This window comes from Hylobates moloch, unplaced genomic scaffold (genome assembly GCF_009828535.3).
Source record: "Hylobates moloch isolate HMO894 unplaced genomic scaffold, HMol_V3 SCAFFOLD_7, whole genome shotgun sequence".
NCBI classification, from domain to species: domain Eukaryota; kingdom Metazoa; phylum Chordata; class Mammalia; order Primates; family Hylobatidae; genus Hylobates; species Hylobates moloch.
Genome location: NW_026652282.1, coordinates 86,210,229 through 86,226,829, shown reverse-complemented (window position 1 = coordinate 86,226,829; position 16,601 = coordinate 86,210,229). Strand labels below are relative to the sequence as shown.

At 43.5% G+C, this 16,601-nt stretch overlaps 1 protein-coding gene across 3 annotated transcripts; it reads left to right on the top strand.

Moving 5' to 3' along the window:
* Positions 1-2,786: 2,786 nt before the first annotated feature.
* LOC116811922 (thymosin beta-15A-like) lies at positions 2,787-15,535 on the top strand. 3 transcript variants are annotated; one of them, XM_058441448.1, is made up of 4 exons: positions 2,787-2,794; positions 13,684-13,801; positions 14,078-14,194; positions 15,093-15,535. In XM_058441448.1, exons 3-4 carry the CDS (start codon positions 14,095-14,097, stop codon positions 15,128-15,130), a joined length of 138 nt encoding a protein of 45 aa, XP_058297431.1. In that variant the 5' UTR covers positions 2,787-2,794; positions 13,684-13,801; positions 14,078-14,094; the 3' UTR covers positions 15,131-15,535. The 3 variants fall into 3 exon arrangements, with proteins under 3 accessions (XP_058297431.1, XP_058297430.1, XP_032613293.1); XM_058441447.1 differs by lacking the exon at positions 2,787-2,794 and adding an exon at positions 12,138-12,336; XM_032757402.2 differs by lacking the exons at positions 2,787-2,794; positions 13,684-13,801 and adding an exon at positions 12,138-12,336.
* The last annotated feature ends 1,066 nt before the right edge of the window (positions 15,536-16,601 follow it).

Sequence of the window (16,601 nt, the reverse complement as noted above, 5' to 3'; positions counted from 1 at the left end):
CTGTGGAAACTTATTTGGTAGTGTGCAGTCGGGTTGAAGATGCATGTACTATGTAATCTAGCAATTTCAATTCTAGGAGACATGTTTATAGACTAAAAGGAGGCTATTGCAAGAACATGAACTGCCGCATTGCTTGTAATAGAAAAAATGGAAGCAACTTAAATGTCTATGAGGATGGAAATGCATTCGTTAGCTATGGAATATTCATATAATGGAATATTATATATCATTTAAATGCACCTCTATTGGCTACAGTATAAACATAGGTAAAATGTTTAGAAATGCATAATATTAGGTGAAAATTCATAATGTTGGGTGAAAAAAACAAGTTGTAGAAGATTACACACAGATATGATCTAACTTATCATAATGCAAAAATCACCAGAAAATGATTCATTTAACAAATATTTATTGTAGGCACAATTCTAGGTACTTGGGATCAGTGAAGAAAGCAGAGATCTCTTCCCTTGTAGATCTTACATTTCAATGGGTGAAGACTGAAATAAGATAATTAGCATAATAAGTAAATAAATTATACAGTGTGTTAGATGGTGATGAAGCAAAAATGGAGGATGGTAAGGGGGATAGAGAAAACAGGGTGGGCAGTTTGCAGCATAAAGTAGGATGGTTCAGGTAAGTCTCATTGATATAGTGAGATCTGAGCCTTGAAATACGTGAGAGAATTTAAATGAGTGGCTCTATTGGAAAACAGCACTCCTTCCTGGAGGAACAGACATTGCCATGGTCCTACGGCATGAGTGAGCCCAGGCTGTTTGAAGGATAGCAAGAAGGCCACAGCTGTGGCAGAATGAGGAGAGCAGATGAGAGGTCAGAGATATAACAGAGAACCAGAAAATGTCAGACTTCTGCAGGGACTTTGACTCTGACTGCAAGTGGAATACGGTGTCTTTGCAGGATTTTGAACAGAGAAATGCCATGATTTGATTTATATTTTAAAATGATCTCTTTAATTTTTGCGTTGAGAATGTACCACCATAGGGGAATGAGCGTGGAAGCAGAGAGGCATGTTAGAAAGCTGTTGCAGTTATCCAGAAGAGATATAGATGGTGGATTCAACCTTACGTGTACCAATGGAGATAGTGAGAAGTGGTTGGATTTTGGATGCATTTTGAAGTAGAGTGAAAATGATTTCCTGATGGATTGGATGTTTAGTGGGAGAGAAAGAAAGAAATTGAAGGTGATGTCAAGGTTTTTGGCTCAAGCAGATGGACAGATGGAGTTGCCATCAATTGAAGTGAGGAAGGCAGTAGGAACAATAGGTTTTACAGAACAGATTAGTTCTGCCTATGACATTTGAGTTTGAAATGTCCATTAGACATTGAGTGGAGGTGCTGAGTAGGCAGTTGTATGTATCAGACAGGAGTTTAAGATGAAGATCTGGCCTGCAAACATGAATTTGGAAGTTAACCTAGAAATATTTTGTATTAGCTATTGGACTGGAAGAGATCACCAAGGGAGTGCATATAGAAATGCAAAGAACAGGGAAGGAGCCCTGGGGCATTCTCATTTTAAGAGGTTTGGAAGCAGAGGAGGAGCCAGTAAAGAAAACTGAGAAGGAGCACCCAGTGAGATCAGAGAGTGTGTTGACCTGGGAGCCACGGGAAGAAACTGAACCAAAGAGGAGTGACTTGTTAGCAGTGCCCAATGCTGCTGATAGGTTAAGTAAAGTGAGGACTAAGAACTGATCACTGGATTGAACAACATGAAGTCATTCATGGCCATAACCATGACCATGACAGGAGCAATTTCAACAGATTTGTGGAGGTGGATCCCTGATTAGAATGTGTCCAAGAGAGAATGGGAGAAGAAAAATTGGGAACATTAAATAGAGACCACTATTACAAGGGGATGAGAGAGTAGTCAAACTAGTTACCTGGGGGAAGAACTTTCCTGATAGATGAAACAGACATTGCAAATGCTCTAAGACAATAGTGAGTATGGCTTGTTTGAGGAACAGCAGGGAGGCTACAGCTGGGGCAGAGTGAGTGAGGAACAGAACAGGCAGAGCTAGTGGGAGATAGAAAAGTATGGTCATCTGGGGCTCCCTCCTGGCCCCAAACTGATGTAGGTAGAAGGCCCAGGGGAGTATAGTCTTAGACAGGAACACTGGTTCAAATGATGTCTTACATTGTATATAGAAACATATTTCATATGTATGTGTAAAAGAGATTTGCATCAAAGGGGAGCAAGGGAATTGTGCAATGGCAGGTGGGAAAGTGGAGCCAAGAGAATATAAATATAAATATATGTATATATGTATACAATGATAAATATTTGAGTATGTTATATAATAAAGATGAGAAATAACAGTATAATTGAATCCTGACTGACTGATCGAAATGACCCAATAGACAGCACAACATTGATAATGCTGGAGACAAGGGAGAGAAAGAAGGTAAAGAGGTGGGTATCTGGAGCTTCCTGTCAACCCCAAGGGATGTGGGGTGTGTGGTCTTAGACTTGGATCACTGGTTCAAACGAGGCTTCATTTTGCTCCTTCATTGTGCTCAGAAATTAAATTAATCTGCAATGAGAGAAAAACAGGCCAGAGGGCCAAGATGGCTGACTGGAAGCAGCTAGTGTGCGCGGCTCTCATGGAGTGGAATGGAAGGGGAGAGTAAATATAGTACCTTCAACTGAAACATCCAGGTTCTCTCATTGGGATTAATCAAGGAAATAACTTGACCCACGGAGAACAGAGAAAAGCAAGACAGGACGACGGCACACCCAGGAGCAACACAAAGCCAAGGGAAGCTCCCCGGCAAGAGAAGTGGTAAGTGAATGTGTGGTCCTGGGAACCCATGCTTCTCCCATGGATTTTTGCAACACACAGGTTAGGAGATCCCCTTATGAGCCCACTCCATCAGGGCCTTCAGTCTCACACACACAGCTATATGGAGTCCCGGCAGTACAGCAGGCATATGTGGAGAACCAGGAACTTTAGATACTCTGGCTATCTGGGCATCCCAGCAAAAGTAGCTGCAACTCCAGCAAAGCAGGAGGTTAGACCCCTGTACATACCCCTAGGAAAGAGGCTGAATCCAGGGGGCCAAGCAGCCATGGACTGCGGGCCCCACTTCCACAACACCTCACAGGATAAGACCTACTGGCCTGGAATTCCAGCTAGCCACCAGTAGCAGTGCTGCACCTACCTGGGACAGAGCTCCAAGGGGGAGGGGCAGGCAGCCATATTTGCTGTTTGGGTGGCTTAGCCCTTCCTCCTCACTGGGAGGGACCTCCCAACCGGAGACTCCAGCCACCCCTGCTGGTGTTCTGTGGGTGACAGAGATTTGAAAACTCCCTGGGACAGATCTCCCAGAGAAAGGGCAGGCCACCATCTTTGTTGTTCGGATGACTTAGCCATTCCAGCCTTCAGGCTTTAGAGAGCCCAAACTGACCAGGGCCAGAAGCGGTACCCCAGCACAGTACAGCTGCCTTATGAAAACGTGGCCAGACTGCTTTTTTAAGTGGGCGCCCGATCCCCTTCCTCATCACTGGGTGGGGCCTCCCAACCAGGGTCTCTGGCTATACCCATTGGTGTGTCTCTGAAGTTTCAGGCCTCCATGGGACGGAGCTCCCAGGGAAAGGGGCGGGCTACATCTTTGCTGTTTGGGCGACTTAGCAGTTCTAGCCTTAAGGCTTTGGAATGTCCAAGGTGACCAGGGGCTGAAGCAGATCCCCGGCCCAGCACAGCTGCTCTACGAGAACGTGGCCAGACTACTTTTTAAAGCAGGTCCCCGATCGCATTCCCCCTGACTGGGTGAGACTTCCCTACGGAGGTCTTCAGCCACCTCCAACAGTTGTATTCGGGCTGGCAACAGGCCCATACCTCCTTGGGATAGAGCTCCCAGAGGGAGGGGCAGGCTGCGATCTTTGCTGTTTCACAGCCTTCACTGGTGATACCTCCAGGTAGTAGAATATCTGAGGCGACTAGGGACTGGAATGGACCCCCAGCATACCACAGCATCCCTGGAGAAAAGTGGCTAGACTGTTACATGGGTGCCCATTCCCATACCCTCCTTACTAGGCAGGTCTTCCAGGCCTGGGATTCCAACTACCCCCTGCCAGAGCTATTCGGCTAGTAGCAACTCAGCAACTTCCTGGACAGAGTCCCCAGGGGCAAGTGAAAGCCTCTCTGCCTCTGCTTCGGCAGTGGAACCATCCTTGCTAACTTCGGACTAACAAAGAAGCAGAGACCCTAAGTGCCTTCTCCACACCTCCAACAAGCTACACTCAACCCAAGGAGAGGAGGCCAGTTTGTCTCTCATGGGTCCCACACACCATCCACTGCTTGTCACCAGACAGGGAACCCCTGGCTTGGGCTTACAGCACAGAAACTCTATCCTGGGCTAACTGCACTGAGCTACTGCTGACACATTTCTCTGGGGTGGAGCCCCCAGGAGATAAGCAAAGTGGTGAAGCAGCAAGCCAGCTGATGTGGAGCCCAGAGGTTTTGGCACAGGAACATCTGTAGCAGAGCATGGCCAAGCATGGCCACTCCTTCAAGCTCAACATGCTCCCCTAAGAGACTTTAGCACTATGGGAACTGTCTAACCTGATCTGTGCTGGGCAGTATTGCACATCAGACAGGGCTGGTCAGACCTGAGCACTCCTTGGTCTGCTGTCCTCTCCCAGGGCCCCAGCCTGGCCACACCTGCTTACAGGGCAGTCTTGTATGCCCTGGGGGCCCACACCATGGCTTCTGTGCTGGTGGGTCATGCCTCACTGGTAGAGAGCTCCAGTGTGGCGGCTCCTATGGCCTTGCACCAGCCTGCATATTAACTCCCCATTGTGCAGCTACCCCCAAGCCCACAGCAACTCCCTACATCACTCTGCGGGCACCTGTCTGCACGGGCGGGTTTTGCTTTACTTGCCCTGCTGGCAAGTGGGAGTGCAGTAGGCCCCCAAACCCTGTCGACTACCATTGGAGATGGAGCCTTGGCGGGCACAGAGCCAGCAAGTCTTGCCTCACCAGCAAACAGCGAACAGGGGATCTGCCCATACCCTGGGCAATCACTCCTGCTTGTGGGGCACAGAAAAGGCATCCAGACCTGAGCCAGCCAGCACTCTGACCCAAGCCAACACTACCTCCATTGTAACAGCCCATATAGTCTCCAGCAGTGGCCCCCTGCTCCCCGCTCCCCACAGCTGCTTTGCCTCTGCTGCTGTGGTGAATGCCCAGAGGGAGGCAGGCACCTCTGCATCCACTAGCACGTGGCTGCAGCTGCTGCACCTTGATCCCCCCAGTACAGTAGACTCCAAACATCAAGGAGCCAGAGAACAAAGCTAGGGCCCAATACAAGCCCCCAGAGATACAGCATGCAGTCCAGGGGTTGGGAGCTGAACATTGGCCCCCTAAAATCTTCCAGAAACGAAGCCAGATGGCTGAATCCACCTTATACCACAATCAAATCCTCAAGGTCATCAAACAGGATAAAAGAAAAAAAAAAACCCATCCAAAGGTCAGCAACCTCAAAGGTTGAAGGTAGATAAGCCCACAAAGATGAGAAAGAATCAGCGCAAGAATGCTGAAAACTCAAAAAGCCAGAGTACCTTCTTTCCTCCAAATGACTTCATCACCTCTCCAGCAAGGGTTTGGAACCAGGCTGAGGCTAAGATGGCTGAAATGACAGAAGTATAGGAGAGAAGTTCACTGAGCTACAGGAGTACATTGTAACCCAATGCAAGGAAGTTAGAAATCATGATAAAACATGTTAGGAGCTGACATAAAAAATAGTCAGTATAGAGAATGTAACTGACCTGACAGAGCTGCAAAACACACTACAAGAATTTCATAATGCAATCACAAGTATTAACTGCAGAATAGACCAAGAGGAGGAAAGAATCTCAGAACCTGAGGGCTGACTTTCTGAAGTAAGACTAGCAGATAAGAGTATATAAAAAAGAATGAAAATGAATGAAAAAAACCATGAAGAAATATGTGATTATGTAAAGAGACTGAATCTACGACTGCTTGTTGTACCTGAAAGAGATGGGAAGAATGGAATCAAGTTGGAAAACAGATTTCAGGATGTCCTCTATGAGAACTTCCCCAACCTAACTAAAGGGGCCAACATTCAAATTCAGGAAATGCAGACAACCCCAGTAAGATGCTCCACGAGAAGATCATCCCTAACACATATAATCATAAGCTTCTCCAAGGTCGAAATGGAAGAAAAAAATGTTAAAGGCAGCTGGAGAGAAAGGCCAGGTCACCTACAAAGGGAAGCCCATCAGACTAACAGCAGACCTCTCCGCAGAAACCCTAAAAGCCAGAAGAGATTAGGGGCCAATATTCAACATTCTTAAAGAAAAGAAATTCCAACACAGAATTTCACATCAAGCCAAACTAAGCTTCATAAGCAAAGGAGAAATAAGATCCCTTTCAGACAAGCAAATGCTGAGGGAATTTGTTACCACCAGACATGCCTTACAAGAGCTCCTGAAGGAAGCCCTAAATATGGAAAGGAAAGACTGTTACTGGCGACTACAACAGCACACTGAAGTACACAGACCAGTGATACTATAAAGCAATCACATAACCAAGTCTGCAGCTAACATCATGACGAAAGGATCAAATCCACATAGATAAGTACTAACCTTAAATGTAAATGGGCCAAATGGCCCAATTAAAAGACACAGAGTGGCAAGCTGGATAAAGAACTAAGACCCATTGGTATGCTATCTTCAAGACACCCATCTCACATGCAATGACAGACATAGACTCAACATAAAAGGATGGAGAAAAATCTACCAAGCAAATGGAAAACAGAAGAAAGCAGGGGTTGCAATCCTAGTTTCTGACAAAACAGACTTTAAACCAACAGAGATAATAAAAGACAAAGAAGGGCATTAAATAATGGTAAAGGGTTCAGTTCAACAAAAGGATCTAACTATCCTAAATATATATGCACCCAACACAGGAGCACCCAAAGCAAGCTCTTAGAGACCTTCAAAGATACTTAGACTCCCACGCAATAATAGTGGGAGACTCACTGACAATATTAGACAGATCATCAAAGCAGATAATTAACAAAGACATTCGGGACCTGAATTCTGCACTGGATCAAATGGATCTGATATATATCTACAGAACTCTCCACTCCAAAACAACAGAATGTACATTCTTCTCATTGCCAGATGGCATGTACTCTAAAACTGATCACACAATTAGAAGTAAAACACTCCTCAGCAAATGCAAAACAACTGAAATCATAACAAACAATCTCCTGGACCACAGCTCAATCAACTTAGAAATCAAGACTAAGAAATTCACTCAAAACCGTACAATTACATGGAAATGGTAATTGTATTACAATTCCATGAAAGACTTCTCCTGGAAGATTTTAGGGTAAATAATGAAACTAAGGCAGAAATCAAGAAGTTCTTTGAAAGTATTCAAAACAAAGATATAACATACCAGAATCTCTGGGACACAGCTAAGGTAGTGTTAAGAGGGAAATTTATAGCACTAAATGCCCACATCAAAAAGACAGAAAGATCTTGAGTTAACAATCTAACATCACAACCAAAAGAACTAGAGAATCAAGAGCAAACAAATTCCAAAGCTAGAAGAAGACAAATAACCAAAATCAGAGCTGAACTGAAAGAGACAGAGACATGGAAAGCCATTCATAAGATCAATGAATCCAGGAGCTGGTTTTCTGAAAAAAATTAATAAAATCAGTAGGCCACCAGCTAGAGTAATGAAGAAGAAAAGAGAGAAGATGCAAATAAACACAATCAGAAACGGCAAGGGAGATATTACCACTGAGTCCCATAGAAATACAAACAACCATCAGAGAATATTATAACTGTATGCACATAAACTAGAAACTCTAGAAGAAATGGATAAATTCCTGACACATACACACTCCCAGGACTGAATCAGGAAGAAATTGAATTCCTGAACAGACCAATAGTGAACTCTGAAATGCAGGCAGTAATAAATAACCTAGCAACTGAAAAAAAGCCCAGGACCAGGGGATTCACAGCTGAATTCTACCAGATGTACAAAGAAGAGCTGGTACTGTGCTTACTGAAACTATTCCAAAAAATTGAGGAGGAGGGACTCTGCCCTAACTCATTCTATGAGGCCAGCATCATCCTGATATTAAAACCTGGAAGAGATACAACAACAACAAAAACTTCAGGCCAATATCCTTGATAAATATCAATGCAAAAATCTTCAACAAAATACTGGCAAACCGAATCCAACAGCATATCAAAAGGCTTACCCACCACAATAAAGTAGGCTTTATCCCTGGGAGGCAAGGTTGGTTCAACATATGCAGATCAATAAGTGTGATTAATAACAGAAACAGAACTAAAGACAAAAACCACATGATTATCCCAATAGATGCAGAAAAGGCTTTCAATAAAATTCAACATCCATTCGTGTTAAAAACTCTCAATAAACTTGGTATTGAAGGAACATACCTCAAAATAATAAGACCCATATTTGACAAACCCACAGCCAGCATCATACTGAATGGGTAAAAGCTGGAAGCATTCCCCTTGAAAACTGGCAACAAGACAAGGATGCCCTCTCTCACTGCTCCTATCCAATATAGTACTGGAAATTCTGGCCAGGGCAATCAGGCAAGAGAAAGAAATAAAGGGCATCCAAATAGCAAGAGAGGAAGTCAAGCCATCCCTATTTGCGGATGACATGCTCCTATATCTAGAAAACGCCATCGTCTCAGCCCAAAAGCTTCTTAAGCTGATAGGCAACTTTTGTAAAGTCTCGGGATACAAAATCAATGTGCAAAAATCACTAGCATTCCTATACACCAACAACAGTCAAGCCAAGAGCCAAATCAGAAATGAACTCCCATTCACAATTGCCACACAAAGAATAAAACACTGCCAGGTGCGGTGGCTCACGCTTGTAATCCCAGCACTTTGGGAGGCCGAGGCGGGCGGATCACGAGGTCAGGAGATTGAGACCACGGTGAAACCCCGTCTCTACTAAAAAATACAAAAAAAAAAAAAAAAAAAAATTAGCCGGGCGTGGTGGCGGGCGCCTGTAGTCCCATCTACTCGGAGAGGCTGAGGCAGGAGAATGGCATGAACCCGGGAGGCGGAGCTTGCAGTGAGCCGAGATCGCGCCACTGCACTCCAGCCTGGGCTACAGAGCAAGACTCCATCTCAAAAATAAATAAATAAATAAATAAATAAATAAATAAAACACCTAGGAATACAGCTAACTAGGGAAGTGAAAAATTTCTTAAAAAATACAATAGAACAATGGTTTTCAGCTAGAACTTAAAGTATAATAATAAAAAAATTAAAATTAAAATTAAAAAATACAATAGAACTACAAATAAAAAAGGAGAACTGCCCAAATAAATCAGAGAACACAAACAAATGGAAAGACATTCCAAGTTCATGGATAGGAAACATCAGTATTAAAATGGGCATACTGCCCAAAGCAATTGATATTAATAGATTCAGTGCTATGCCTATTAAACTATTATTGACATATTTCACAGAACTAGAAAAAATATTTTAGAATTCACATGGAACCAAAAAATAGTGAAGGCAATCCTAAGCAAAATGAACAAAGTTGGAGGCAAACCATACTACAGGGCTACAGTAGCTAAAACCGCATGGTACTGGTACAAAAACAGGCACATAGACCAATGGAACAGACTAGAGAAGCCAGAAATAAGACCACATACCTACAATTATATGATCTTTGACAAACCTGACAAAAACAAGCAGTGGGGAAAGGTTCCCTATTCAACAAATTGTGCTCGCGTAAGTGGTTAGCCATATGCAGAAGATTAAAACTGGACTCTTTCCTTACATCATATAGGAAAAATTAACTCAAGATGGATTAAAGATTTAAATGTAAAACCCAAAACTATAAAAATCCTGGAATACAACCAGGCACGCGCAAATATTTCATGACAAAGATGCCAAAAGCAATTGCAATAAAAGCTTCTGCACAACAAAAGAAACTATCGATAGACAGAAAACCTACAAAATGGGAAATACATTTTTGCAAACTGCGCATCTGATAAAAGTCTAATATCCAGCATCTATAGGGAACTTAAATAAGTATACAAGAGAAAAACAAACCACATTAAAAAGTGGGCAAAGGATGTTAACAGATACTTTTCAATAGAAGACATACATGTGGCCAAAAATCATATATAAAAAAAGCTCAACATCACTGCTCGTTAGAGAACTACAAATCAAAACCACAAGGAAATACCATCTCACACCAGTCAGAATGGCTATAATTAAAAAGTGAAAAAATAACAGATGCTGTCAAGGCTGTGGAGAAAAAGATATGCTTGTACACTGTTGCTGGGCGTATAAATTCATGCAGCCCTTGTGGAAGACAGTGTGGTGATTCCTCAAAGACTTAAAGACAGAAATACCATTTGACCCGCCAATCTCATTACTGGGTATATACCTGATGGAATAGAAATTGTTCTATTATAAAGACACATGCACAGGTATGTTCATTGCAATACTATTCACAGTAGTAAAGGCATGGAATCAACCTAAATGCCCATCAATCATAGACTGGATAAATAAAATGTGGTATATATACAGCATGGGATACTATGCAGTCATAGAAAAGAAAGAGATCATGTCCTTTGCAGGGACATGGATGGAGCTGGAGACCATTATCCTTAGCAAACTAACGCAGGAACAGAAAACCAAATACCGCATGTTCTCAGTTGTAAGTGGGAGTTAAATGATGAGAACACATGGATACAGAGGGGAACAACACACATTGGGACCTCTCAGGGGGTGGAGGGTGGGAGGATGGAGAGGATCAGGAAAAATATCTACTGGGTGTTAGGCTCAATATCTGGGTGATGAAATAATCTGTAGAAAATACCCATGACACAGTTTACCTATGTAACAAACCTGCACATGTACCCCTGAACTTAAAAGTTAAAAAAAAATGTGCTGGAAGCTACACATCACATTCAGGACAGGACTACCCCCCTGGAGAAGAGGGAAGGTGAATGGAAACGGAGCGAAGGTCAAGGAAACCTCAATCTTTTTCTGTAAAGTTTTCATTCCTTAAAAGAAAGACAAAGTAAATATACCTAATGTTAACAACATTGAAATCTGAGTAGTGAAAACACTGGTGTTTATTATATTTAATGCCAAGGACGTTGTAGGTACTCAATTAATATTATTTGTTGAATGAGTATGCTTTTCTGTTTTAAAAGTTTCTCCAACAAACATACACGATTCTCAAATTAACAGAAAGTGCTACAGGAGCAAAGAAAAGGAATGAAGTGAGGTGGGGAAGGCTTGAGAAATCCTTGTGGAAAGAGTGATTTCTGATCTATACAGACCTATACCACCATACATGGGGTGCAAGCTAAAGACATAGTTCTACCTCCATCTTACCTTAATGCTCTAAAGTTCTGGATAAACATCCAGAAAATGATCTTGAACGTTTAGTCCTTTCAAGTAAATACCGGATCCTCAATTTTCTCTTCCAGCAGACACTGGGTGGTGCTATTGTCCAAAAATTCCTCCCTGTCACAGATTTATTACTTCAATCTATAGACATCTCCACAACCAATGTGTCTTGTGGGTCAAAGTGCTAGGGATTGGGGATACAAAGGTGAATAGCCTCAGTTGTTCTGTGATTATTATAAACTGATTGCTATCGTGTTCAGTGGCCAAGAAAGTTGCAAATGTGAGTTTTACATTTCACAGGAGAGCGCCACTGTCATAGAAATGTCCAGTTGTAGGGGTGGCCCTGAACCACCCACCCTCACCATGAGCACCCCTACTCCACGACCTGGCCAAGGATTAGAGCAGACAACACCGAGCCCCACTTCCAACCTACTGTTATGTTGTCACAGCATCCTTGGGCCCAATGGCTATAAAAAGCTGAAAGAGCCTAAATACCGGTCATTCAGCTTGGACCTCGGAGTTCCAAATGTTCTAAGCTCCCTGGGCAAGATGTGCCTGTTTATTGCAGAGGCCTCTGTTATTGTGAAAGAGTGAGGGTACTTAGGATGAAGGGAATGTGGACCCTCAGGACTAAAGCAGTGGGAGAGGCCCGGGAGGTGGGGCCTGGGGAGGCGGGGTCTGCTCTGACGTCACCAAGCCCCGATCGTAGAGGAGATGGTGGGCGCAGGCTCCGGAGGCTCAAGAGGAGGAGGGGAAAGAGGCAAGTCCGGAAACCTTCGGCCAATCAGACGGCCGGGGCCGAGGCTGCTGGGGGGCTTCGCGCTGCAGGGCTCTGCGCGGGAACGCTAACCTGGTCCGGAGTGAGCCTGGGTCTCAGTCCCACGGACAGCTTTTCACGAGTCTTCTAGCCTTCAGGTGAGGACCTGCGGCCTCGCAGGAGCCAGAGGACCATGGGGACGGGGAGGCGTCGGGGTCGTGAGGCGGATGATGTCGCGCCTTCGGGAGCCAGAGGGGCCGGGGTTGGGACTGGCGCTTCGCGTCTGCGCCGCCGCCAGGCCCGGCGAGTCCGCGCCTTTGTCTTCCCCGGGCGCCGCCTTCTGCGCGCGATGGCGAGCCCTGCCGGGGGCGGGTCCTGGGAACAAGACCCGGGGGTGGTGGGGTGGGGGCGGACCCTTAAAGCGGCCGGTCCGCGGTAGCTGCAGGTCAGAGGCTTCGAGGATGAGGAGTTTGGTGGCCGCCCGGAATGGGCCCTCTGGGGCTGGGCCCTCATTCCCTCCCCTCCCGTGGCCGTTAGGCTGGGCGCCAGACAACGCTAATAGTTATTTGAAAAAGTATGCAAACTGCTTCTGACAGACTGGCCTATGCTCCCAGCCCTGCTATTATTTATTTGTTAGTTCCAGTTTCCCAGCTCGGAGCTTGGCGTCTGATCGCTTGGCAGAGGAGGGTCTTAGGGTAACCTCGACGGAATGGAGGCATGTTCGGCACTTCTGACTGCTTGGGGGCCTCTCCATTCTACCCCAGGGACTAGACGAAGTGTCTTACTCCACCAAGATGGGGCCGGGCTCACTCATGAGAGCTCTGCCTTCCGATTTCTGGGATATCCTATTGTCTCTTTTGGACAAACTCAGGACGCTCCCAGGGCACCAGGCATTTCATCAGGTCCATAGCCACGGACCTCTGAGTCTCATCTCCTTGCCTGTCTCTTTGCAGAGAAAACATGGTGAAAGAAGACTCACTTCTATTTGGTTTATCCCATTCTGCTGAAGTCATGGGTCTGATCCTAGTTAGCTGCCTCTTCTTACAACGTTTACAAACCAGTGCCACAAGGAGCTATTATGAGGCGTGTATTGTACTGCCTTAATGTACTGTCGTCTTTGGGGATTTAAAATAGAAAGAAATTAGTACAACTTATGCCACTCTGTTTTGTGTGCTGCTCCCGGTCTCAAGAAAAATGCCAAAACCAAAAGTAATTTAATAGAAAGTGAAGATGCTCAAATAGTGCTATCTCCTGTTAGAAAATCATTACCTGTTTAAAGCCAGTCTTTATTTTTTCTTCTATCCCTTATCTGCTCTTGTGCTTCTGTCACCTCCGTTTTACTCTTGCTGTGATTTTAAGAGTCGGACATATTGGCTCTGGGTTTCTAGGGCATCTTGGTTTCTAGTGCGTTCTGATGTAGTGGCATTTACTGCCTATCAGAAACTGGCCAATGATGTGGAGCTGAAATTATTCTAACAAAAATATAACCTTTTTTTTTTTGATAGAGGCTTGCTCTGTTGCACAGGCTGGAGTGCAGTGGTGCGATCTTGGCTCACTACAACCTCCGTCTCCCGGGTTCAAGCAATTCTCCTGCCTCAGCCTCCCGAGTAACTGGGATTACAGGTGCGTGCCACCATGTCCGGCTAATTTTTGTATTTTTAGTAGAGACGGGGTTTCACCATGTTGGCCAGGCTGGTCTCGAATTCCTGACCTCCAGTGATCCGCCCATCTCGGCCTCCCAAAGTGCTGGGATTATCTAAGATCTGTTGCTGTTTTTCTGTTGAAAATAAGCAGGTAGAATATACATTGATAGGAAATATGAAATTTTTTGCTTGTGATCCGTTAGTCCGAAGATAGTTCTGCCATGTACGTTTTCTTAAAAATGTTTTTTCTTTACAGGCTTTCTTCTAGTCAAGATGAGTGATAAACCAGACTTGTCAGAAGTGGAGAAGTTTGACAGGTCAAAACTGAAGAAAACTAATACTGAAGAAAAAAATACTCTTCCTTCAAAGGAAAGTAAGTCATGGGGGATTCTAATGGAAACAAACAATAGAGAAAGTTAATACGTTCACTAAATAAACCTATCGTCTAGTAAATTTTTGATGCAAAGTAAGCAATAATTAGAGTACCATGGTATTTAATGCAGCAGTTAAAACTATCAAATAGTTTTCTTCTGGTTCTCACATGATGGGCCCAATAGTGATGGGGGAATAAAAAACTAGTTTCTTGTGGGAAAATTATTAAAAACCACGTTAAAACCAATCTTGGGATATTGGATGTGGCACTAAAAAACACTAGTTTTTGTCTACTTTTGGGTATTTGGCATTTTTCTGCAATTAGAAATTTGAGTCCATAATATTATCCCTGAAGAACCCTGTAGACTCAGCAGTTTTGGCCTTCTATATCTGATGACAAGATAAGGTGAGACAACAAATTTAGATCTTGGTATATTCAAAGCTCTCAGATTCAAGGGATCGGTTTTGCCCTCTGGAGTTAGAGCCTGCTGGAGAAATTCTAAGCATATTCACAAAAGCCGAGGGGCACTTTTTGTTATGTCACTTTTATTTGAGAGTGGCAACATTAGTTAAAATTATCTGAAAGTGTATAATTTCCTAACTGTATAGTGATAGATAAATCTGAAGAAAGTGCTTCACTTACTCCTCTGTCTTGAATAGTCTGAAAAAATGACAACAGCATTTGGAAAAACAAACCCTACAGTTGATGTAGTTTCTAATGAATGTTCAGGTGGTTAACGTGCACATGCATGCATGCACACACCCCACTGTGAGTTTTTTGGTTAATGCCTTGGCATTCTAAATTTAAAGCAGCCTTCAGTGACTTACAAAGAGCTCTTTTGGAAGAAGCTGAACTTAGGAAAATTCTTTTGTAATTTTTTGTTTCTTTTTTCCCCCAGCTATCCAGCAGGAGAAAGAGTGTATTCAAACATCGTAAAATGGGGATCTCCTCCAAAGAACATATTTCAACATTGCCTTGCAGTCTTGGTTTTAGGCTTGTTTTTTTGTAAACCTATGTGTTTGTAAAGATTTCAGGCATCTTCTGATTTCTTCTTAACTGTATTCCCTGGCTAAGGTAGTGAGTGTTTCCTTAAGTTCCTTTTTAAATTTCCCATTGGTATGTAAATTCCAAATGGCAGATGCTGTCAATAATCTTGCCATTGATGACCTTTGTATGTTTAGTCCTTGCATCTCATACAAGATAAGCCGATTTTAACCTTCTACAATGGATGCCTCAATTGTTTCATAATCTTCATGAAGATGCATCCTTTGGCAGCTTCTTATAGTTTATTTTCACTTCCAATGTAGCAATAAAATAATAAATATAATAGTTATCGTGTGACTCTTGTGGTTCATTCTGGTAGGTAGTCTAAGGAATGAAACGTACACAAGGCTACCCTTTCAGCCAAACAAAATGATTGAAGGAAAACTTTTAGCAGATTATTCCTGGGGGGAAATACTCAATTCTGTCCAGGTCCAGTGGGTCCTGACTTGGGGATGGTAGGTGCTTTTTCTTTAGAGTTGGAATCACGGAGTTAAGAGAACCTTGGGAGAGAAGGTCATGTGGACTACTCTCCTTATTGCAGAATGAAGAAATGAAAACAGGGTCTAATGTGATCTGCTCAAGGTGAATAAGGGCTGGAGTTCAAGCTGGGCTCTCTTGCCTTCTGGAAAGTATTTTTCAGCTTAATGGGAGTTAACATCCAAGACTGAAGTTGGATGGAGAAAGGGGCAGGAGGCACTTGCTAACAAACCCCATATTAAGCACATTACATCTTCTAATGACCTGTAGCAGTGAACTTCTGGTATGATTTTTTCTACTGAACAGAATTTGCTGTTTTATGAACTAAACATGTCTGGTGTTCATGGTGAGCATAAATGCTATGGATGAATTTTGTCACCTGTGACCCCCCGATTAATATGTTGAAGCCCTAATCCTTAGTGTGATTGTATCTTTAGATAGGTTGTTTCAAAGGTAATTTAGGTTATGAAGTGATAACAGTCAGGGTGTCATCCAATAGGACCGTGGCCTTATAAGGAGAGAGAGAACAGTCTGAAACATGCGAGGACACAGCAAGAAGGTGGCTGTCTACAAGCCAGGAAGAGAGCCCTCACCAGAAGGTGACTGTGCTGGACGTCGACTTGAGATTTCTAGAATCTAGAACTGTGAGCAAGTAAATTTTTGTTGCTTAAGTCACCTAGTCTATAGTATTTTGTTATGGTAGCCCAAGCTAATACAGTAAGGAATATGTATAAATGCATGCAATTTAATTCCTGCCTTTAAACAATATTTTTATCCCTTTTTAAAAATTATTTTATTTCATTTTTATGAGACGGGGTCTTGCTCTGTCACCTAGGCTAGAGTGCAGTGTTACAATCATAGCTTACCGCAGCCTTGACCTCCTGGG

What these genes read in the sequence shown, in the direction of transcription:
- LOC116811922 (XM_058441448.1), top strand. Translation starts at nt 14,095, where the DNA reads ATGAGTGATAAACCAGACTTGTCAGAAGTGGAGAAGTTTGACAGGTCA. An exon ending in TACTCTTCCTTCAAAGGAAA is followed by an intron (nt 14,195 to 15,092) that starts GTAAGTCATGGG and finishes TTTTTCCCCCAG; the next exon opens with CTATCCAGCAGGAGAAAGAG.